The sequence below is a fragment of the Citrus clementina genome, unplaced genomic scaffold (genome assembly GCF_000493195.1).
Source record: "Citrus clementina cultivar Clemenules unplaced genomic scaffold, Citrus_clementina_v1.0 scaffold_7, whole genome shotgun sequence".
Classification (NCBI taxonomy): Eukaryota; Viridiplantae; Streptophyta; class Magnoliopsida; order Sapindales; family Rutaceae; genus Citrus; species Citrus x clementina.
In genome coordinates this window covers 6,676,541-6,701,408 of record NW_006262075.1, presented here as the reverse complement: position 1 = coordinate 6,701,408, position 24,868 = coordinate 6,676,541, and the positions used below count along the sequence as shown (strand labels likewise).

The window sequence follows — 24,868 nt, the reverse complement described above, 5'->3', positions numbered from 1 at the left end:
ATTAACTTTTTGTTCATAGTTAGAGTTTTTTTTTTTTTTTTTATATAGTAATTGTGACCTAAAAACTACAACACCTCAATAACACACAAGATCTTGTCAGAGATTGGATTGAAATGCTATAACTAGTGAAATTTTGACAAAAAAGATGTTTGGTAAACTTTTTAAATACTAATTATTTCATAAGTTTTTATATTTTGATACTTTTTTAATAAATAGTTTATTAAATAAATCACCATACTTTTTGAAGTTCTTATTACAACCTTAATATTTTAATAAAAGGACTATTATATCTTACTTTTCTATATACCGTTATATATCGATAAAGGACAACTTAAATTTATGTCTATTTTGGTCACTATTATTATAACAATATTTTCGTAATAAATTTACCAAATGCGCATACTCAACCTTTCAAATTCACAGTAATTGTAATAACATAATTTACTAAAAATCTAATTACTTTTTTAATTAGCAACTTATTTCACTTGTACAGTAGAAACAACTTATTGTATAACCATCGCAATCACAAACTATCCTTCAGTATCATTATGGCTCCCAAATGAAAAAAAAAAGAGGATTATCCCATTGCCGTTTGGAGAAACAAAGTGAAATCCCTCTCATATTTTAAAATAGGTTCAAACCCCAGGTAGTTATAATGATGTCATTTAAATCAATACTTTATATAATTATTAGAGATTTTTATCATATTGTCCCTAATTATAACTTGTCTTCACACTTTAGAGTTCATTATCAAATTAATTTAATCATAAAGAGTATATAATTCATTTTACTTAAAAAATATTCTTAAAATATTTAAATTTTATAACGTACATGGAGATTAAGATTATAATAGTAAAATGATATGTAAAACTAACTCCGTTATAAGTGCTAGGGGTTTAGGCATTTTAAAAGATGAGGGAATTCTGTTTAATTTATGTAAACAACACGGTGATCCTCATTTTCCCCAACAAAATAATAAAAAAAGAAAAAGAGTACAAAGCTTGACTTCCAACTTCCTCTCAAATTCAACCTCGTGCACAGTGGTGGTACTTTGTATTATTACAACTTAGAACGCTGGCCATTTTATTTTCTACGTTCAAACAATACACGTTGAATATTTTCTAGATTTTTATTCATTCAATATTTGTTGTGTCCATGTTGCGTATTTGAAGGTCTCAATCGTAGTGACCGAGCTTTCCATTTGTATAAATAAAGGGCCTGGCTAGCAGATTTCGTTACGTTCACAGCAAGATTTAAAGTAATATTCAGCAAATAATAGTAACTATTGCATATGATTACTGCGAAATCACCGACCTTCGAATTGAAGAACGATCATCAGGAGACGAAGCCGATGATGGGAATTAATAAGAGCTTCAAGAAGAGGGGTCAGTTGGATAATGGCATTGATGGCGATCATCATGAATCTGATAATAATTGTAAGAAGCTGAGGGAATTCGGAAGTGACGATGAGCTGGTTGATCATCACAGAGCTGCAACCAAGCTGCAAAAATTTTATAAGAGCTATCGGACGCGAAGAAACCTAGCAGATTGCGCTGTCGTTGTGGAGGAGTTATGGTATTATCAATTGTTTTAATTAATTAATTAATTAATTAATCTCTCTCTCTATATATGGAAACGGTCAGTTATTGTTAGTATTATTATAATTTATTATTTAATTTTAGGTTTTTGCATGCAGGTGGAAAGAATTAGATAGGGCAGCTTTAACGCGAAGCTCAGTGTCATTCTTCAACTCTGATAAGGCAGAATCTGCAGTTTCTCGATGGGAACGGGCTAGGATAAGGGCTGCCAAGGTTAATCAATTATGTTAATTTCATCAGTTCGTTTATAAGGATTTGATAAACCCAAAAGATCATGTATCTCCTTTGCATTTTGGTACATTTAATTAATTATATATATTAGGGCAAATTTACTGTTTGGAAATTAACTAATATCTTAATTTACTTGAGAAGATTCAACAGCGCAACCTTTGAATATTAGTGATCCACAATATGTTCCCATTCTATCTAGCATTATTAAATTTCTGTTTTGTCAATGGCTGACTTGGTTAATATTGTTAACTGTACGCAGCTTGGAAAGGGTCTGTGCAAGGATGAAAAGGCTCAGAAATTGGCTCTAAGACACTGGCTTGAAGCGGTCAGTTCACAGTTATTTAAGAGAAAACATCTTTCATCTCAATATTAGTTGAATATTTTCGATAAAGAACAACTTGCTACAAAATTGTTACTTTTTCCTTCTTCTGTTGCTTAGATTGATCCCCGCCATCGTTATGGTCACAATCTTCATCTGTATTATGAAGTCTGGTTTGCCAGTGAGAGCACCCAACCTTTCTTCTACTGGTAAGCTAGTTAAAGAATACCCTTGATATATAATTAAGGAATTGATCATTTCCTTCTTTAATTTAATACTACATATTTTTAATTACCTTCTTTGATTTGTGAAAATTACTGAAGGTTGGACATTGGAGATGGCAAAGAAGTAAATGTTGCGAAGTGCCCGAGAAATGATCTACAACATCAATGCATCAAATACCTTGGACCAGTAAGCACATATATACTCTAACATAAATGGATAACCGCGTACTACAAATATTACTTCACATTTCCATATATAGTGTTCGGCGTTTATTACTAGAGTTACTAAGTCCTCATTTAAGAGTTGTTACATTACATGTATATGACCTATATATAATATATATAATAAAAAAAAGTAGTGATATATATTTGTTATTTACAATTGATCTTGCAGAAAGAGAGGGAAACATATGAAGTGGTAATAGAAAATGGAAAGCTTCTTTACAGACAAAGTAGGGTTTGTGTAAGTACAGTGGAGGGTTCTAAATGGATATTTGTCCTCAGTACTTCAAGAAAATTGTATGTTGGGGAGAAGAAGAAAGGCCTTTTTCAGCACTCTAGTTTTCTTGCCGGCGGCGCCACCATTGCATCCGGGAGATTGGTTGTCCTTGATGGGATCCTAGAGGTGTGTGTCTATATATATATATATATATATATATAAACTAAAATTTCGTTTACATCTTGTTCTATGATATAGATAACTTGATGCTTAATTTGTTTAGGCTATATGGCCCTTCAGCGGTCATTATCGGCCAACAGAGGAGAACTTCATGGAATTTTGTAGCTTCCTAGAGGATCATCAAGTGGACTTGACAAATGTTAAGGTAATTAAAATAATATCCCTCTTATTAATCATTCGAGATGTTCGAAACTATGAAAGCACTGAAATATCTGTACACTAGCTATATAAAAAAGAAAAATTAAAATTATATTTTCGTTTCAAGGCTTTGAGCTAATAAGTTATGTATAGTCGTTGTTGCAACCTACAGCCTACTAGTTAAATATGAGAATGGCTTACAAATAATAATTAAAGGATGTCTCTATATTTCCATTGTTTGAGGGACATTGAATTTCGTTCGTACGTTATAAGTTTCAGACAACGTAGCATTAATTCACAAATATTCCTATGAATAAGCAAATTAAATCAAGTGTGCATATATTAAGTAATGTATGTTACCTTGGTCTCCATTTTCATTTATGCAGAAACATCCCATTGATGATGACATCCCTCCAAAAGCCTCCGATAGTAAAGAACTTAAATTGGACTCATCTGCTAAAGTTGATGTCGAAACAAAGAACGTCAGCACCGCAGCGGCAGCCTTAATCAATGAAGAAGAAGACCCAAAGCTGAATTACAATAGCAATAATAATGATGTGGAAGCAGAAGCAGAAGTGTTTGAAATTGATGACGATCAGAAGCCTTTGTCACGCAAAATATGGACAACAGGAGCAGGTCCCAGAATCAGTTGTGTTAGAGATTACCCAACCCAGCTGCAATTCCATGCACTTGAACAAGTCAATTTGTCTCCAAGACCAGGACCTTCATCCATCGCAAGCTCTAGTATAATGAATGCTCCAGTCCCTTCACCAAGACCTAGTCCCAAGATTCTTCTCTCCCCCAGACTTTCTTGTATGGGACTTTCCAGCCCCAGTCCTAGGTCAGGTCAAATTCATGTGCGTCAATAAACTTATTATTATGTTTTTATTATATGTCGTAGTTAATTAATTACCACGAGTTGACGGGGCAATTTCAACTTCGTTCATATAAGTGGAAGGGTAACGTCATTTTCCTAGCGACTTGACCAATAATTTGAAAGATTAACACGCTATTAGGGATACTGTATACTTTTTAGCAAAATTCCAAATTGATGTAAATTTCTAAAGAAAATTAGCTTATATGTTCATCAAATGCCATGTTTATGGAGATGTTCATGTTGTGCCTAAATTTTTAGGTCCTCTATATGGCCTTAATAATTAATTTGCCTGCTCCTTTCATTTAGTTTCTACACACTTAACCTTATCAAATTATACAGATCATTAGTTAATTGTTAAAACGCATTGGCTCATTACTGCAACTATTATCTTTAATGAAAGTTAATATTTCATTCATTAAGCACAAGTATGAGAATTCAATTCGGCAGTTTGATTGATTATTTCATTGTTTCAATTACTTTTGATAATTAAGGCACACAGATAGTTTTTATGGTTGATTCTCTTATAATTCTCTCCTAATTTAATCTTTTTCTTAGTAAATTTTATTAACTTGATTGGTGGTTGCTAAATTAAAAAATAAAGGTAGTTAAATCTTAATTATATATTAGCACTAAAATATAGGTAACATAAAATTTGTAAAAGATCAGGAGAGCTCAAATCAGGAGAGGATCTTAGTCCCGATTATATTTTCAGCTTTCACCACATTAAAAAAAATGTAAATCACACTAAGAAAGTAAAAATGTTATTCGTATAATTTTTTTAGATATTAGTATCATTAATATAACTAACAAGCTTAATAAATTAACTTCACAATCAAACACTATACACACCATAATCCCAAAGGATTAGGTCCATGCCTTTAAAACTGATTACAAGCAAATATTGGCAGAGTTTCACAATAATGGTGCATTTACTAAATAAAAATTGGAATGGACTGAAATTATAATTGACAAGAAATGGAATGGGATGAAATGAAAATAGAGTACGGGAATTAGAATAAATTTTTTATTTAAACTATAATAATTGGAATCGAAATTGACCGTATTTCCATTAATGTGTTTATTCTGTCTTGGAATCAAAATTGTAATGAGTTATATTGTTCAAATTATTAAAAATTCCTTAATTAACTATTGTTATGATTATTAATCTGTATTTTAATTATTGTGATTATTATTATTATTCAAAATTATTATAATTGATAATAATTGTTAATAATAATAATAATAATAATCATCATCATCATCATCTTCTTCTTCTTCTTCTTCTTCATCATCATCATCATCATCACATCAGGAACATCGCCGTAGTCGACATCATCACCAACTATGAAGACGAAGATTATGCGGTGAGGCTCGATTTTGGCAGTGATCATGGTGAAGATAGAAATGACAAAGATGACCTATTCTTTTTTTTTTTTTCCTTTGGAATTGAGGGTAAAATTGAGTTAATGAATTTTTGGAGGTGCAAAATTAGAATTCATAGGAATGGGAGACTGATTCCTCTCCCATTCCCCATTCTCAAGATGGGGTAGATCCTATGATTTTAATTCTGATTCATGCCTCTATTTTGCGAAATAAATGTTGTCAATTATTCTAGATTTCAGATTTTGATTCTCAATTTCGGAAAGTAAACACATTATTATTGTAGATGGAGTAAATTTCTAATAGGTAAAAGATTTTTCACAACCATCAAAAAATAATTAAACAAAATTATAAATATATATTGTGACATTGGTTTTGTTTTAATCGTTTTAGTTGTAGTCTATAATGCTGATTTAATTAGAAACCAAAAAGGATTACTTAAAATCAAGGAGCGGCAATAAAAGTCTTTATATCCGTTACAATTCTGTTTTTGATTCGAAATTCGAAATTCAAAATACGACACCTGTCTCTCTCTTCTCACCCTCAATAAAAGTTGCTTCCACTTATATTCCCACTTCCACCAACGGTTCGTTGCCAGAAAACTGGTTTTCAAAATTCAAAGAATCACAAACGAAGAAAATAGTTTTCAAATTACCATTCTTCTATTATCAACTTCTGTCTCCAAAAAAAAAAAAATTAAATTAAATAAACTCACAACTCTGTTTTCAAATTAGATTTCGTTTCCGGAAAAGAGTTTGCTGTAAATTATCTTGAAATGGGCGTCTCAGGAAAATGGCTGAAATCACTTGTGACTCTAAGTAAAAAGCCCCAGATCGCAGACAACGTAAGTAACAACAAAAAAATTAAGAATAAAAAAATTCTGTTTTTTGTTTACTTTTTTTTTTAATTGTTTCCCATGTTTTTCGTTATTTTATTTTTGGGTGTATGTTTATTTTGCAGGAAAAAGTGAATGACAAGACCAAGAAGAAGTGGAGGCTATGGAGGAGTTCATCGGAAGGGTATGGATCTTCATCAAAGAGAAGTCACTTGGCGGCATCAGAGTCGTCCGATTCCGATGATGCTTTCGGTGCAGCTATGGCTACTGTGGTCCGTGCTCTACCCAAAGATTTCAGGTTGATCAGGCAAGAATGGGCAGCAATTCGGATCCAAACGGCCTTTCGAGGATTGTTGGTAATTGGGTTCTTCTTCTCTTTCTGTTTCATCAGATTTCCAGAACTAATATTTAATTATGTGTGCAACTGTGTCAAATTTTTATTTAATTTAATTTTCTACCATCTGTTCTGGTTCAGGACCGTGACCTTTAGATGTGTAGAAATAGTTTCAGTTATAGGTATATGCATTGAAAAGAAAATTTTATACAACTACAATTTTTGGAATTTTGTTATATAAACAATCGTCTAGGCAAGCTTAGCTTTGGAGTAATAAGCTGGTGAGATTTCTAATTCTACATAGTTGGTGAAGATCAATTTTTGACAAATGAGAAGGAAAATAGCTCATGATTTTGGTCCTGTATGTATCCGTATGGCCTCCATTAATTTGTTTGAGTCTGTTGACCCATTTCATAGTTGTGTGGAAAAAAGTTGGATTTGGATTTGTAAGGACATTTTGTGCTGATATGGTTGTATAATATCTTACTTATAGATGAGGTTCATCATGTTGCTTCATCTTAACGAGAAGCGTGAGAGGTCAAAGAAAATAACCAGATGTTTTATTCAGGTTTTTCTGAATATGCAAGTTTGTTGAATGTAAAATCCAGAAACAATGTTCGTTTCCTAGTGTGCTGTCCTCTTTTCCTCTTTCTAAAAGCTGAAAAAACAGAAGAGTCACTATCTTCAAGTGAACTAAACCATTTGAAAGATCGGTCTGGAAAACAGCCATTGTGGCTTAATCAATGGGGTGTCGAAGTTTATCAGTCTATTACACAACAGTGAGCTATGTCATAGAATCTTACGATACTTATTTGGAGAAGAGTCATGTGTGCTTTATAGTTTTCATCTTTTGTGTGTGAATTTCGAAATGATTGCAGGCAAGACGGGCCTTCAGGGCCTTGAAAGCTGTGGTCAGGCTCCAAGCAATATTTCGAGGCCGACACGTCCGGAAGCAAGCTGCTGTGACACTGAGGTGCATGCAAGCTCTTGTCCGAGTTCAGGCTCAAGTAAGGGCAAGGTCTGTGGGGATGGCTTCTGAAAAGCAGGCTATGATGCATAGCCTGTTGGACGAACATTGCAGCCAGGTTGACCCCACCACACAGGCTGAGGTTAGATGTTCTCAGATTTATATGATTCTGGGTGGTAGTATTGTTACATATGTGAAATGCAAAGGTAATGTTGTTTGTTATGTGTTGGGTGTTATTGATTGCAGAAAGGATGGTGTGATATTCCTGGAACTGCGGAAGAAGTTAGAACAAAGCTACAGCTGAGGCAAGAAGGAGCAATCAAGAGGGAGAGAGCAATTGCATACTACCTCTCCCAAAAGGTTCTTTCTTATCCTTCATCTTGGTCAGCTATTTAGCAGAACGCATTTTCTAATTAATGCTGTGTGGTAAAGAGAAATTCATAAGCGCTTAATTAAGATATATAGCCTTAATTGTATAAATTCACAGTATGTCTAATTTTCTTTGCTTTCAGCAATCAAGATCATGTCCTAGTCCAAATTCAAGAACAAACAAGCCTGTAAAGTCCATCAAACATCATAGGCTGGATAAGAAGGGCCACGGCTGGAGCTGGCTAGACAGTTGGATGGCAGTTAAACCGTGGGATAGCAGGTTGTTCGAAGAGATGCATTCAGACCCGTCAGAGATGACTCCTTTCTATCGGAAAAGTGAAGACAACATTGTTGGGTTTTATTCCTGTTCTTCCGAGCAAGACTCGGTGAAAGGAAGAAGGAATAATGTCAATACTAAAATTATTGCTAAACCTCCTATAACTACTCAGATTACTCGCTCATCATCCTCCCCGAGTTCTGAATCTCTTTATGACGGGACCTCACCATCCACTTCATCTTCATCCACATCTGTAACTCCAATTTCCGGCAATACACTCACGATGGAAAGAGCAGAAGAGAGTTACTACCGAAAACCCAGCTACATGAATCTCACTCGGTCTATCAAAGCTAAGCAAAAAGCATCGAGGTTTTGTTCTCCTAAGAAGTGGATGGAACTTTCTAATGGAGACGACAGAAGCTTGGCTGATTCTGAACCATCATTCAATTTGTGCAAAGATCTATACCCACCAATACCATTGGGGCCGACATGATCAGCTGAAGTATCAACGACATTAAGGTTTCTTGAGTTCAACAGCTTGTTGCACATTGCAAATTACATAGAGATTTTCATCATAGGATTAATTCTTGATCCAAACAAGTATAATGGCATATTATTATTTGAGATATTTATACTAAAAATGTAGATGTTTGGCAGGATTTTGTTCATAGAGTTGAAAGAAATATGCACTACTTCCGTGAGTTAATGGACGTTCTGATAGAAGATTGAATTGTCATTTCCTCTTCTATTTATTTGTAAGAAAAGTTGTAGAGAAATGACATTAAGTTTTAGCGTATATTGTTGTTGAGTATTGGAATTTTCAATGAAGATTGAAAGAGTGCTGTTTTGAGGTTTAAGGAGGCTTCTTGTTTGTTCTATCACTAGCTTGGTTGTATATGGGACGAAAACAAGACTGCAGGTGACATCTATTTCACACCGTTTCTTGTTCTTCTTCATTGTTTTGTTGTCCCCGTTTATCTAATTCCATCTAGTCCAGTCAAATACGGTTCACAAATCCCATAAAAATTTCAGGAAAAATGGCATGGATGGAAATTATTTAGCTTTATCGAAATATTGAAGATTCTCATATACTTTGCAGGCAGGATAGCATACATATCAGATAAAGATTTTCTAGCTTTATCAAAAACATGAAAGATTCTCCCAAGTAGTGATTAAGCTCTTTTCCATGAATACCCCACATACAAAGCCAATAATAATTCATGGAAGAATCAAACACAAAAGAAACTGTGGGGTGTCTTTGTTTTCTCGTAATTAAGCACTCAGAATTTTGATTCAGTTTTCAATGCTTTTCATTCTGGTCCCAGAAATTGAATAAGCTCAATCATAAAGCAAAATGGTATTACAGCTCACAGGTAACTCTTAAACAACAGGCTAGCTTGCTGCTAAAAGCAATTCCAATTTTCAAGGACCATGCATAAGATTTCAAATCATGCGACTAGCAATAATTAAGCTCTATCAAACATTGGTCAATATAAATGACTATGATATGTTACCATTAAACACAAATAAAATAAGTTTCGATCAAATGAAATAACCGTGCATGGCCATTGATGTAACGTTTATATAACAAATTATGGTCCCGTTATTCACGCTCAAATAGAAGGACCACAATCATCAACCTCGTCCCAGCTGACGAATATTGTGAATGAGTTGATGTTTTCATCTCTTTCAAGAAATTGAAAGAAATGCAAAGACGATATTAAACAAAATACACAGGCTTAACAACCACATAATGACTACAATATAGAGTTGTCTGATACAATGCTCCCACCGCCACTCTCTCTTGAAAAACCTTGAATTTTTTATGTCTTTGTTACTAACCCCTCCAATGAACAACACGATATTATAGATATACACTAACAACGATATACTAGAGGTGTTGATATGAGTATATAAATTTTTTTATTTTTTATTTTTGGTTACAAGTTTTACATACGTTACAGATGACAAATAACTCGTAGCTTTAACAACAGCGCATGCATACAGTAGCAAATTTTGATGTTCACATGATATAGAGACCGCACAAGATGAAATGGTTAATGGGTCAGTTTCAGAAGTGAGTACCAGATTATACATTTTGGGTAGCTTTAGACAGTATCTTCAATAGGTTAGAGTTTGACTTCTCTCTCAAGAGCATGAATTGCATATAGAGGACAAAAACAAGAAGATGAGGTACCGCGTGGGAGGAAGCACAAAGTAAAGCAAAAAAACAAGTTTGGTATCATCAAAAGCTGTAAGCTTTTCTTGGATGCATATGCATGCAGGGCAATGAAGGCAATGCAATGTAAGCATACGTATGTGTCAAAGTTGATATGATTTGATGAAAAGTAAAGAAAAGAGAAAAGTTATGGGAAAGCTTTCCTTCAAGTGTGAGTAAGTGGACTTTCTTTCGATGGGGGATTGGCATGAAGAGAAGGAAGCATTGTGGGGTCTCAAATCATCGCTATTTTATTGCATACTCATGAAATTCTTTTATGTGATAGGAGAGTTACATTACATTACGCATTACAAAATAAGGATGCTACTAACAAAAAAACATATTGGATGCACTAACAGATTAAAAAAATTATAGTTTTCAATATATTAAAATCTATATATTAGTGGAAACGAGGATATTCTAATTAAAGAAGAACTATTTAATGAGATAATTATACCTGGTGACATATATTTTTAAAATATTGGATCAAGTGACAATCCGTTAATTTTTACTACTAATTCTAACGAACCAAGGGTAAAATAAAAAAAAGATTTATTTTATGATTAATTATACATGTGTGACACAAGTTTTGACAAATTTCAAAATGATGACACATGATCTAAAAATACTCAATCATGCGACAATTCGTTAATTGTTACTGTAAATTCTAACAGATCGAAGGTAATATTAGGAAAAAAAGATTTATTATATTGATTTACTTTTTTCATTTTCCTCTCTCACTATCTTCTTCTTCTTTCATTTTCTCTAGTTCTTTTTCTCTTTATTTCTCCGTCCTCTTCCATTCATTTTTTGCTCTCTTTTTCTCTTTTTTTCTTCATCTTCTTCAATTCGTTTTCTATTCCCCCCCCCCCCCCCTTCCTCCTTTCTTCATCTTCTCCACGGCTATAGCATGATAGCAGCTGCAAGCTCATGGAACCAAAGAAGTAGTTTGATTCAACAAGAAATTAAAAAAAATAGTTTGATTTAACAAAAAAAATCTCTGTTAACTATATATTTATAAGTCGGGCAGAAACATCATTTTGTCACTAATTATAGGGCATAATTTGTTCATAATTAATTGACTACTCCCGCTAGAGTTAACAACTTGTCATCTAATCGAGTACTTTTAAAACATAAGTTATATTTTTTAAACATGTCAAAACAAGTGTCAAGCATCACATGATGGTAATCAATCCTAAAATAAATTTATTTTTCTAATTTTACTCTTGGTCCATTAGAATTAATGGTAAAAATAATGGATTGTGACCTCATAGAGTATCTTTAAAAAAAAAATAAAGACATCCACATTAGACAAGAATTATATGTATAAGGACTCTATACACACTTAATATTTAACGAGATAAATATATGTCTCCGTCAAATAATTGGTAGCTAGCTAGCTAGCCAGCCATGCATGATTGATTGATGAAGATGTACGCATATCAAGTTTGTTGATTTCCACATGCAAATTCTTTTATTGTTGTCAAAATTATTAGGATTCCTTATCAATTGTCAAGGGTAAAAGAAGTTTTGAGTTTAATGTATATGATTGCGCATCACTTTTCTCATGAAATAAAGTGATTGTCTAGTAACCCTATTGCATACTCCGCTCACCCCACCCATTATTCTTATCGCAAACTCCATAATTTATAGAAAAATAATTGTTCATGCGGGCATCCTACTGTAAGAACTAGTTAATCTTCTTTTACCAAAATAAAAAAATAAATAAAATCAATTCTTGTCACATCTGCGTTTTGGTCTTGAGGCGCTCATAACTAGTGAGAATAGGGCCATCATTAGCTAATTAATTACATGTAAATATGTCTCGGTTCTATGTACGAGTCAAAATCAAAAGGGGACTAAATTTGTAACCCTCATATATCTCACATTATTGATCTTATAAATACGATGGGACATTAAGACGTTTGGAATTTTTAGCATTTCATTACATGGAAAGGAATGATATATGTCAATTTTAGTTTGATATATATAAGAGATGCAAAAATGAAAAGAAAGGAAAAAAGAGAGAAACTTTCTTGAATGAAAATGACCTAAATCAATACCAAGATTTTTCTTTCAAAGACGACAAATAAATACCTCGCTAGCTATTGATATGAATGAAAATAAAGGAAAACAAAAAAAAAACCCTCTTGAATGAAAATGACCTATACCAAAATCAAAATTTTCTTTCAAAGAGGACAAAGAAATACCTTGCTAGATATTAATTTGTGATATAGAGATGCACAGGGTGCTGACTTCACAGTATTTTAGAAGTTGGGATGAAACAAAATTTCTGCTACTGTTTGTGTCTTCTGATGGCTCAACAAATAAAGCAAAAGAGTCTGATGCTATTAATTGTTGCATGTGCAACAATTAAGTCAAGAATCTTTATTGGTCCTATGGGTTATCTATTTCTTTCATCACAAGCATTCCAAACTCTTACTTTTTCTTTCAGGACCATGTGGGAAAGTTCAAATATGTGTAACCTAAAGTACTTAGCAAATAAACCTTCATCACAGGAACTAGATTATAAACCCAATTTTTTTTTTTAACTTTTGGTTAATTTCAAGGCTCAATAATATGCAGCTCGCTTCCCAAAATAGAAAAAGAATATGCCTTTCTTGTCATGTTTCCTATTTTCCCTACTACTATGTTTTGAACCAATTTTCAGGGAAAAATATATTAAAAGGATCTTTTTTGTTTTTAATTTTTTTATGCTTCTTAATTTTTCTTTTTTAATTCAGAATTATCAATCTTTAGTTGGCTAAACACATTTTTTATGCTTCTTTCTAACAACCTGGAAATCAAAATCATAAAGTTATTTTTTGATTATGACATTCTTGACAACATTTAAACATTCAATTTTTTTTTTAATCATGAACAATAACCATGAAGAAAATTTGTTCTTTAATTATTGATGGTTCCTTTTCTTTTTTTGGAACATAGGTCAAATTCCGATTCAATTATATTAATTACTGCATTTTTCTAACTCAGTATTAATCCCTATATTGAACACATCTCCCAACAACCGAAAAAAATATTCTTAAATAATATTGAATGCCCAGTCGTACAATAATCACCTATACATATATAGAAAATTTAATCTAGATTAAGATATCAAAAAAAATCTAATATATAATTTTTTAGAATAAAAAATCTAATATAGAATTAATCACAAGGAATCTTTCAACGGACAGTAAAACCTTTAATTAATTTACTTTAGTAATCCAATTTGCTTTCATCATTGATCAAAATAAATGCTGCCTTTGGTACCCGAAAAAAGTTGCCATGAGATTTTCCCATTTGCTATTTTTTCGTCCTTCTAAATAAATCCCTTTATCTCTTGTTTTTTGTGAATCAAGTTTAGAAATCCACCTTAATTGCTGTTAGCTATCATGTAACTTTCACTGTTATATGTTAATTTTAATAACAACCCTTTTAATGTTGACATTGCAGTTTACTGCTTAAAATTCTTTTTGTAAATTCTTAGCAGAGAATTAATATAAAAATGATGTGATTAAATTGAATTACTAAACCTGCCGGGAATTGCGACTAGGGTACAGTAGTAGTTTTATATATATAGCAAATTTGGGGAGATAAGTGTAGTTCGACAAAGGGATTATATATGTATAGAAGTGAAGTTTGATTCAAAAATTGATAATTTAGGCAATTAAGCTAGTTCTGTTTTTGCTGCTAGCTCAATTTAGAACCCACTTTGCAAAAGGAAAAGAAAATGGAAAACTTATTAGTGGATTCCTTATACATTTGGAATTATCTACTTGAATAAAACAAAAGGAGCTCTATTTGATCGGAATGGTGACCTAAAGTTGGTTCTTTCAAAGATTATTATTAATCACCTTAGTCCTTGTCAAAAGATTATATTGTTTACAAATATATTGGTGTAGTCCATATTATAATATTGTAAAATTTAGTCTAGACTTGTATGTAATACTTGAATAACATCCAAGAATATATAGGCTAGCTAGGGGCTTTTATTTAATGAAATGAAAAAGTAGTAAATTATGTATGATACTTATTTTAATCGATTAACTAACTATATTGCCATAAGTTAACAAGAATAATGGATCTATAGGAACATTGATCAATATGAAAGAATCATCAAATTGGACGGTGGGGACCCTAACATCCAAGTCTCTTGAAGAATAGTTGGACATTGCGTTATAACTAGTCGAAGCTGGTGTGTGTAAAAACTTTACCACCGCCTCTCTTATTCAGAAGAACTTTTTGGCCCAGTAATTATCAGCATCAATCTAATTCAATGGAGAGAATGAATATGAAAGGTTAAAAGTAATGTAAATGAATAGCTAATTAATTATGGAGCCTATCATATGTAAATGAATATTCTGATTATTCATTATTAGCATCATTATCTTCTTCATTATCTATTCATCGAGTTTGTTATTATCAATAATGAGTTGCCATTAACTAAATCATATTTATGCATATAAGCCCTAATTGTGATAACTGTTCGGGTAGTATATATAAAACTGTATGCATGTGAATGAATATGGCCCCCTCATCAATGTAGACGAAGGGTGTATGTTTTTTTTGGGGGGGAGACGGGTGTGATGTTGAATGTCATAGATATTTTGTGATATGTTGTTGCCTCAATGAAAACCAATTGATTTCTACTTGAGATTGCCCGGGGGGAAAAAAAAATCTAACACCATACCTACCAAATTCCATAATCATATCATTTCATCAAAGTGCTGAGTAAAGAAATAGTTTAATTACAACCATGTAAGCATATCATTGTCCAAGTTATTATAAAAATTAATTATACAATAGTATACTAACTAAATGAAGCTAATTTTTGTTTTCTTTTAAGTAATCAATTAATTGAAGGCGGGCCGGTCGGCAATATTTTATCTGTACTCCAATACCACTGGTGTGTCCTTGCATCTTTCATGTTTACCCTAAAATGGATTCCATGCATTTCTTCTTTTTAAAGATTTGACCCCAGTTGAATCATAACAATCTTTATAGTACATTATGATTACTATTCTTTTGACTTATTAATAATTGTGCTTTATTTTGCGTCTCAAATAAAATGATTATTAATTAAAAGGTACGTTACTACTAATCCTTGTGTTACATGTGGGCTTCTATTCTCTTCAACCTGCAATATTTAAGGATCCAATAAAAGAAAAATCGACATATTCTTAATACACGGTTAACAATGTCTCCCACCCAAGTCCAATCAAGAGAGAAAAAAATGAAAAAGTTGATGAAAAAGCCAAGATTCCATTGGAATTTTTTGCTATCACACAATGGAGCCAAAGTGTTGCCACTAAGTGAACATCAGAAGATGCCTGTAACTAGATATAACTTTTTTTTTCGCTTGAACTAGAAATGTTTCATTCAAATTTTTAGCTGTCTTTCATTGCTTTGCTTTATTAGATCATCCTAAATACAGCCTTTTGGGAATCATTGTTTCAGACTTTTTTATACTTAGCTAGCACTCCAAAATTTGTTTGTCAAATAATTAATAACTCGCTCGATATCAAATTATACTAATGGATGCATGCTTTATCATAAGATCAAAGAGATTCAACTTGATAAATATTAACATCCTTTAAACTGAGAAGAGATGCGAGAGGAATTCAAAGGAGGAAATGAAATAGATCCTTGGAGATTAAATTAGAAAAAGAGATCAATTTATCTTCAATAATTAGGTAATAAACTGATCTATAATCTAATCAACTATAAGAATTAGACTGATTAGTGCTCTAATTAAACTTCTATGTTAAGAAAGATTTTCGACCCGAAAAATCTTTATAAACATGAATATGATTGCATTACTGATACATGTTATATATTATTAATATCAGAGGCATTAGCAACATTAATAATTAGGATTTTGGTTCAGCGAATCACCACAATTATAAATATGACGAGGTCTAACATGAAATTTACATAATATGTTTCTTAACTTCTTTGGCATGTGGAGAAGCGCCCGCTCCCGGCCACCACCCTCCATAAGCCTCAGCATAGTTCTTCCCTTGATGAGAGAAACTAAATCCATTTGAAAGTTGATGAAGTTTTTCGATGAGTAGCAAATAATTGAAAGGGGGATAAGTTAAAATAAAAACGCCTTTTCTTTTTAAAAGTAAAATAATTGTTATCCTAAATTAAAGCTACAAAATATTGTTTAGTCTCCGATTGCCTCAATATTGAATGGATTTGTGTAAATACTCTTTTAATCACTGGAGTTTGAGCTCGAATCTAAAAAAATGATCTAAAACAGTGAAGTTTTTATTTTGCAACGGCTGGATTTAACATAACTACAAGATTCAAATAGTATTTTTATTTGATATAACTTAAAATTCAAAAGATTTATGATACATCAAATGAAAAATAAATGGTAATTAAATACATTTTACGGAATATACGAAGAGACCTTCGTACAACCAATCATATCGTATGGCATTTGTTTATAGAAAATTAACTTGTATAAGAATTTCGTGACTGTGTAGTTTACTCATTACATAATCATCAAAAGCGACGGTGATGAAATGAAGCATGCAAAACTAGTGAAAAGGTTATGTTAAATGACATGACTCATGAGGGGCATCGGATCGATAAGTCCAAAGTGGGACCCACAACTGTGCATGATGAACACGTGCACACAGGCATGCCAGACCATCTCTGAACAAAAACGAAGAAGGGATCCCCCCCTATGAGTCATACAAATTCTTACAGAGAAGAACTGCAGCTTTTAGCCTTTTGCCCCAAAAAAACCCTATCTGGGGCCACACTGATGACAATGCCATTGGTACTGCTCTCCTCTCCACATTTATATCCATGACAGTGTACTCTAAGTCTCTCGTTTTATTTAAAAAGTCTTTTCTTTTCATTTTTAATCATCATCAAAAGATATTCAGAGAGTGGGAGGGAAGATCAAGAAGAGATCATATAGCGAGCTTCTTCTGTTTTGTTTTCTCTTTGTTTAATTTGTTTTAGAGAGAGACAGAGAGACAGAGAGACAGAAAGACAGAGACAGAGACAGAGATGGGGCATCACTCTTGTTGCAACAAGCAGAAAGTGAAGAGAGGATTATGGTCACCGGAGGAAGATGAGAAACTCATAAACTACGTTACAACTTATGGCCATGGCTGCTGGAGTTCTGTTCCAAAACATGCAGGTTTTATTTGTTACACTTATTATTTTTTAAAGGTTTTATTTGTTCAGTCAGATTGGTAAGAGTTGCTGACCGGTTCTACGGCAAATTATTTTTATGTTACTACATATAATAGCAGTACTGAAATATTTCTTAAAAGGACTGTATAATTGTAAGAAAAATATACCTTTTTTTTTCCTCTTGTTTGATGGTGCAGGCCTGCAAAGATGTGGAAAGAGTTGCAGACTGAGATGGATAAATTATCTCAGACCTGACTTAAAACGTGGGAGCTTTTCTCCTCAGGAAGCTGCCCTCATCATCGAGCTCCATAGCATTCTAGGCAACAGGTAATTAGCATGTTCGAGCGAGAGCATCACTAACATAAGTTACGTCTCCAAATTTGTGTTACAATTATACATATTCATGCAAATGAAGACTTTTTATTTTATCTTTTGGACAGATGGGCACAGATAGCGAGGCACTTGCCAGGGAGAACAGATAATGAAGTGAAGAATTTTTGGAATTCAAGCATAAAGAAGAAGCTCATGTCCCATGAAATTGTTCCAGCTTTAGCCAGCTTCCCAGCTGATTTCCACAACTCTACTTGTCCTGAAGAAGTCGGTTTCTTTTCTTTGAACACAAACCCTAATTTGATATTAAATTCTCATCAACAAGATCATCAATTCCACCTTCCTTCTCCACCACCACCAATGTTCCACAACAATTTTGATCAAGCTGAATTCAAACTGAATCTAAGCAATTACAACGTTGCTTCTATTCATTTCCCACCACCTCCTACAATCATTCCATCATCGTCAACTTCTTCATCTTCATTGGATTGGTCATTGCCTCATCATCTTCAGCCTCAAGTACACCTTGATCCCAATCCATTAGAGAATCAAATTTTCAGCCATATTGAACCAGTAGCTCTTCCACATTACTATGATGATATTATAGGAGATCATGATAATAAGCTTAATACTACTGATCCAAGCATAGTTACAATGCCATATGATCAAAACCCTTTTTTGGTACCCACAATGCCTAAACTTTGTGAGATTCTTGAAGGAACTGTCTGTAACCTGCCATCTTCATCAGCTTCCTTAGAAGGAGTTGACCCAATTGCTAAACTCTCATGTGGTACTACATTTTCATCTGGTTCATATCTTTATCATGTACCAGCAGATCCAATGGAGTACACTGATGCAATCATGTCAACACTGCAGCCATTATCAACTTCGCCATCGTCGTCATTGTCGTCATTGTCACCATTATCAAGAGGGACATATGCTACTACTACAAACCCTAATTTCCCTTCAACCAGCTGGGGTCCTTAGAGATATGATACTTCATTGAAAAGTTCTAGGTACTATTCAGTCAATATAGAGCATTTATTTCTTGAATTATGCATATAAATATAATTAAGATGGTAAGTGCAACTTATATTGGAAGACCTAGGTGGTTGCTAGTTCGGGTGCTTCAGTGAGTGATGCTTTTTAATGTTCCATAAAATAATGTGTTGCTAGGTTCTTTCAGATGTCTCTGAAAATTGAGAAATGAGAATATACATCTTGTGTGCTTTCATTTATTAATTCTGTTGTGATGAAGTACTCCTTAATATTTCAGTAGTTAATTGATACCTTATGTCTTCTTTTTCTTTTCCCCTTTCTGTTCCTTAGTGCCTCAGTTTTTTATCTCTCTCTCTCTCCCCAGTTAACAATAATATAATCCAGTACACAGTAAAAGGTTTATATACATTTGAACTTTTGATGGCCTTACGGGAAGGATAACGTCCAGTGTTCTTAGAGGGATGACATTAAATAGGATGATTTTTACTAATTTTTTTTATCGCCAATTAAATTTAATTTCAAAACTCCATAGTTAAACATGCTGAAGCTGAAACAATTAGGGATGACAAAAATCCTCACGGGGAGGGAAAAAATTTTTTACCCAATTTTTTATTCAGGGAAGGGACGGGGATGAGGTGGAATCCCCATCCATTCCCCATTTCCTCTATTTTAATTTTTAATTTTATTTTAATTTTTTAAAATTACTAGTAAATAAATAATAAAATTTGAATTATATTATAAAATTATAAATATTGGTAAAAATAAAAAATATCAAAATATTTATATTATTAAACTTTTAGGCCTAATCAACTAATTAAAGTCTTAAATTTTTATTTAGAACATTAAAAAAGCCGGGTAAATTCTATTAACCCAAATATTTTGTTTTATTAAAAATATTAATTAAGCATCTACATTTATTTCATTTATTTTATTGTCGATATAAAAGTAAATTCTTTTTCTTTTTATTGTAGGATTATGAAAATTGAGAAAGATAATTATTTTGATAATTTGTCTTTTGCATGTGACTTTTGTAATGGATCAATGTTAATGTAAGATATATTTCGAATTTTACTTTTATTTGAATTTTTTATTTTAATATAATTAACTCAAAATCGAAAACAAAAAAATATATTAATTATTCGGGGATCCCCTGCTATTATTTGGGGAGGGGATGGGGATTCTCTTAAGCAATTCTGACGAACGGGGATGGGGGCATACACAAAATATCAGGGATAGGTACGGGGAGATTGGTCCCCTCCCCTCCCCTCCCCATTGCCATCCCTAGAAACAATTCAATGGTGAACAGGTGAATTAATCCTACAACGTCTATGATAAAACTTTAATTCCTCTTGAACAATATTTCCTATGTTGTAGCAGAACCCAAACGGTTTTACAAATAATATTTGTACGTATGTCACTGATGAACTAGTTACCTCTTACATGCATAATTTTACTCCCTCTTTTCAGTAAGATATTCTCTCGTAATCGTTGACCTGACAAAAATTCATGACTCACTTGTCAAGGCTTAAGAATGTAAGTCACTCTCTCGCTTAGTCTCCTGATAATGACTTTTCTTGAGATGATTCACACCCTCCTTACAAATGCAGTCAATCGGCGGTTATTGCATGATAATGAGTAGCTTAGGCTAGTTTCGATATGAATAAGGGACACATACTTCATATGAAAAGATGAAACGAAGTTTGTGGTGCAGCTATTTTCATTTGCTTTCAACTGCAAAAGAATGAAAAGGCCTTCTTGTCTTTTTCTACTATTTACCTTCGACCTTGAAATTAACCGGATTAAATCCCCAAGACCTCTACCAACTACTCTATGCACTTGAAGTTTTCACATAAATTAAATTTCCACTTGTGCTATCATAGTTCGAGACGAGTCTTTTAGAAGATGATTTAACTAATTGGGTTTCGGGTTGTAACGAAGGCTCCAGGCAAAGTGCATAAGTTCAGAGATTTTTTGGGCTTTGGGACCTCAAGACTCCAATATTTTGACCCAAAAGAACTCATTTCAAATACTGATCATGTTGCGGAAATTCACCCATCAGAATTGGCAGCATAGCGTTTGCTCTGTTTCTGAAGCCGCCAATCTACTCAGCAGCCCATACCACGGGTGACTTCCCTGATGTGATTATGCTGTCATGACTATTTCAATTAAAAATGAAAATCGCTATAAACTCAACAACATTGTTCTTTTATCTGCCCATCAGTAGAAAAATATGCATCAGCAGAAAAATGTGCATGAGGTTGGCTGGAAGAAAAAAAGGTTGCTCTCTAACGCCGTTTCAACCCGACTAGAGCATCGGTTATTTGCTCTTGCATTGAAGTTCTGAAGCAGATCATGGAATACAACTAAATTTCATAGCTAATTCAAACTACAGAAAAAAGCAAGACATTCCAAGTAATAAGATATCCCTGCATGCATGTGTATAGAAAGAACAATCTTTTAAGTGAACAAAACAATGTCCAAAAGCCCTGTCATTCCAACTGCATTTCAAGATCATTTGAGGTGTCGGGATAGCCGGCAAATGTGTCTCCAATTCACTTAACCCTACCATCACATACAGGCAGGTCCTAGTCTTGATTCCGATTATATCAACTTGCCATAAGTGGAGTTACTATGCAGTAATTCTTGACCGACCCTTCGCTATTCTTCTAGCAATGACTCTTCGCCCACCCTTGGTTGCCTTGCTGCTCATGTAGAAAAGTAAGTTAATTACACAAGTCCACGAAGCTCTACATGTTCATCCAAAAAGCAAAAATGAGAAGAGAAATTCACTAGCAAGGGCATCCAACCAGGAACAGGTCACTATCCTATTTCCAAGATATCAGAACTGCATGCAAACGTTAATTCAACTTACGCATCCCAGAAATAAAAAATTGCCACCCTAAAACTGGAGGCAATTAAAGACTTCATTCTAGTAAAAACCATAACTCAAGAAAGGGAGAAAGTGAGGTTTGTTTCATATTCCAAGTTCTTAAATTGTCATTGAATATTAATTAGAGAAGAGAAAGAGAAAGAGATGTACCGAGCAAAGAATCCATGATTCCTCTTTCGCCTGATGGTGCTAGGCTGGAATGTCCTTTTGGGAAACAAGAGCATTGGCTCATCTGATAAATTTCCTGCAGAAAGAAACATATTTTCAGTGATGCAAACATAAAAGAGAACACAGGTTAATGGAATCCAAGATAACACCATTGACCAATCCTCTCCAACTTTTTACAGCTGAAAGAATGAAAGAGTAAAGCACATAAAAGGTAAGAAAAAAACCCAGCAGCAATTGATAGGTAGCAGACCTATTTTCTCCAGCAAAATCAAGCAGCAGTGAATTGCAATTGTTTTAAGCAAAATACTAAAAGATTTCTCCCTTGATGTCTTCAGCGAATTATTAAATGTCCATCCACACACAATTGTTGAAAAAGCAAATCCCAAAATAACAGACCCGATCACATCAAATTAGAGATCAAATGGTTTCAAGACTAAGGTTGAGTTTGTTTTTCATTTGGAATCTGAATAGACTTGAATTAGTTTGGATTCTGAATAGAGTCGAATATCTAAATCTAAATGATATGTTTTTTTTTTTTTTTTCCCACTGAATTGCTAAAAATAAATATTAAGTTTTTTTTTTTTAACTTACAAAGTCTAGAAACTAGTATTTTTACATTTGTGCCCTTACAAATTATAAATGTGAAACAAATAATAAACATATCAAAAAATATAAATAAGATAATATATTGTCATAACATAAATTAACTTCAATTGAATACAATCCTTTGATATTCTTAATTAATATATGTTAATCAATTTTATTGTAGTTGATGATGTTTTTATATGAAAAATATTTATAAAAAAAATGAAGAAAACAAAAAGATAAAAATAATAATAATCTATCAGTACATTATCATAAGTTATAGAGATGGATCATAATGTTAATTATGAAATTTTATTTAGGTATAAATGAAAATTAATTAATTAGATAATGATATTTTGGATAATATCTTTTAATGAATTATTCAGACTTTTTAAATTAATCAAAAAGCTAAAAAAATTAGCTTAATAACTTAATGACTGAAAATTTTCAACAAAGTGAAAAAAAAACAGACTTAATAACTTAACTGATTGAAATTAAGTCAATAAGTTGAAAAACCAAAAGCCCTTAAGAATATATATGTCATATTAGGAGACATCAGTCAGACGAGAATCTCATATATAAAGGGAATGGATCAATGATTAATTCATAATAATCATCATTTTTTACCAACATACATAGAACCTAAATGCAATCCAATTCTAAGGCACCTACAGCCGCAAGAAAGCATACCTATTGAGAAACAAAAGCCATATCTGCAATTAAATAACATATTGCTTTTGGTTCCTGCTAAAACCATCAACACAACCTAACTGCATGAACAAAGAAGCTAGAGCTAATGTTTTGAGAATCCGATCAACAGAAAACACAATGCCAAATCCCAATTATGAAATACCAGGTACAATCATATACTGTGACAGCATGATAATATCAGGGATCAAATATATAGAGCAGAAACACTACATACCAATTTTAAACAATGTAGTAAAAGGCAAATGACATAATAAAATTTTCAATTTGTAGCCAAAATAACCACTTACAAAAAGATATTAGTACATATATAATCAACATAAAGAATGATCAATCGACAAAACTACATAATACCAAAAAAACATTAAAACGAAAAAAAAATTGATCAAAATCAAAACTTTAGAAGCACAAACAAATAAACAGAGAATAGAAATGACAGAGAAAAAAATACCATTGGGTAAGTAGAATTCGAGAGAAGGAAGGCCAGAGGGGTACAAGAATCCTTGAGAGGCGACTCTAGTGAGCGAAACGGAGTCGCTGCTGGAGGGAAGATAAAGTGAAGTTTGGATTTTGGAGAGAGAAGGGAATTGATGGTGATGGGCCGTGTTACTTTGATGAACGAGTAATGTGTTTGGTTTTGAAGATACAAGTCGGTTCAGCAGAGACGCTCCCGTTCGGATTAGGGTTTTGGTCGCCATGGACGTTTGCTAGAGAAAATGGTCTGTCCACTGTCGTCGTTTTGATAAACCCTAGCCTAGAGCTTCAATACAGAGTCTTCTTAATAGTGTTAGTTCACACTTTGCTGTGCATTTACAGAATTTCTTTTTTTATTATTATAAAAGGAAATTAAGCGACACATCAGTTTTACAATATATATAATTTTTTTCTAAGAAAATAAAATGATACATCAGATATATTAAATATACATAGATTGTTTTAATGATATATTTATTATAATTATAATTTTTTTAATTTTAAGATATATAGAATTTAATGTTATAATTCTTCTAACAAAAACTTTTTTATTTATGAAAATTTTATTCTGGTAAGCTGTACATTGCAACATTAAATTTAATAATAAAAATATTCACCGTCCACTTAATTTTATCCATCTTTTTAAAATACACATATCCTAATTTTTTTAACTGCACTTCACCTAAATTTATAAATTCTTTCGTATTTCCACCTCCGTCTACAAATCGTCAATAAAATTAACAAAATTTTATCTAAATTACTTTTTAACCCCGACAATAAAAATTTTTTTTTTTTTTTTGAGAAGATAATAAGTCTCCCCTTTCACGCGCCTTCCAAGCCAAGCCGAAGAAACCTCTAATTCCAAATACAGAAACAAATTCGCTTATTCTTTCTTCTTCTGAGATTTTCATTTTGACTTCGTCCCTCCTCGCTCTGACTTTGATCGACTTGCTCACACTGCGTCTTTTTTGAGAGAAGAGGTCAAGGTTGGTCAGGTAAGATCCATTCGTTCCTATTCGAGCTTGGCCTTTGAACTTTAGCAAATAGTCCATTGAATAGAATGGAGAGAGCTCCGAGTCACGGAAATGCTCCTCTGTCAAGGAGCTC

The 24,868-nt window shown here is 32.8% G+C and overlaps 4 protein-coding genes across 5 annotated transcripts; 3 read left to right on the top strand and 1 right to left on the bottom strand.

Annotated features, from left to right (window-relative positions):
• Positions 1 to 1,354: 1,354 nt before the first annotated feature.
• LOC18037793 (IQ domain-containing protein IQM1) lies at positions 1,355 to 4,058 on the top strand. Its single transcript, XM_024180476.1, has 8 exons — positions 1,355 to 1,575; positions 1,697 to 1,811; positions 2,089 to 2,154; positions 2,269 to 2,357; positions 2,472 to 2,559; positions 2,767 to 2,997; positions 3,095 to 3,196; positions 3,576 to 4,058. The coding sequence occupies exons 1-8, from the start codon at positions 1,355 to 1,357 to the stop codon at positions 4,056 to 4,058; spliced, it is 1,395 nt and encodes a 464-aa protein (XP_024036244.1).
• A 1,977-nt stretch (positions 4,059 to 6,035) lies between these two features.
• On the top strand, positions 6,036 to 9,105 carry LOC112096714 (protein IQ-DOMAIN 1-like). The gene is made up of 5 exons (XM_024180086.1): positions 6,036 to 6,290; positions 6,407 to 6,637; positions 7,494 to 7,724; positions 7,829 to 7,942; positions 8,095 to 9,105. The coding sequence occupies exons 1-5, from the start codon at positions 6,222 to 6,224 to the stop codon at positions 8,719 to 8,721; spliced, it is 1,272 nt and encodes a 423-aa protein (XP_024035854.1). The 5' UTR covers positions 6,036 to 6,221; the 3' UTR covers positions 8,722 to 9,105.
• Positions 9,106 to 17,220: 8,115 nt separating this feature from the next.
• LOC18036736 (transcription factor MYB26) lies at positions 17,221 to 19,106 on the top strand. 2 transcript variants are annotated; one of them, XM_024180051.1, is made up of 4 exons: positions 17,221 to 17,242; positions 17,344 to 17,611; positions 17,805 to 17,934; positions 18,048 to 19,106. In XM_024180051.1, exons 2-4 carry the CDS (start codon positions 17,479 to 17,481, stop codon positions 18,922 to 18,924), a joined length of 1,140 nt encoding a protein of 379 aa, XP_024035819.1. In that variant the 5' UTR covers positions 17,221 to 17,242; positions 17,344 to 17,478; the 3' UTR covers positions 18,925 to 19,106. The 2 variants fall into 2 exon arrangements, with proteins under 2 accessions (XP_024035819.1, XP_006426579.1); XM_006426516.2 differs by lacking the exon at positions 17,221 to 17,242 and having other exon boundaries at positions 17,256 to 17,611.
• Positions 19,107 to 21,214: 2,108 nt separating this feature from the next.
• Positions 21,215 to 24,110, bottom strand: LOC18036816. The gene is made up of 3 exons (XM_006426515.2): positions 23,739 to 24,110; positions 21,977 to 22,070; positions 21,215 to 21,638 (listed from the first exon to the last, which is right to left on the bottom strand). The coding sequence occupies exons 1-3, from the start codon at positions 23,983 to 23,985 to the stop codon at positions 21,566 to 21,568; spliced, it is 414 nt and encodes a 137-aa protein (XP_006426578.1). The 5' UTR covers positions 23,986 to 24,110; the 3' UTR covers positions 21,215 to 21,565.
• Positions 24,111 to 24,868: the final 758 nt, after the last annotated feature.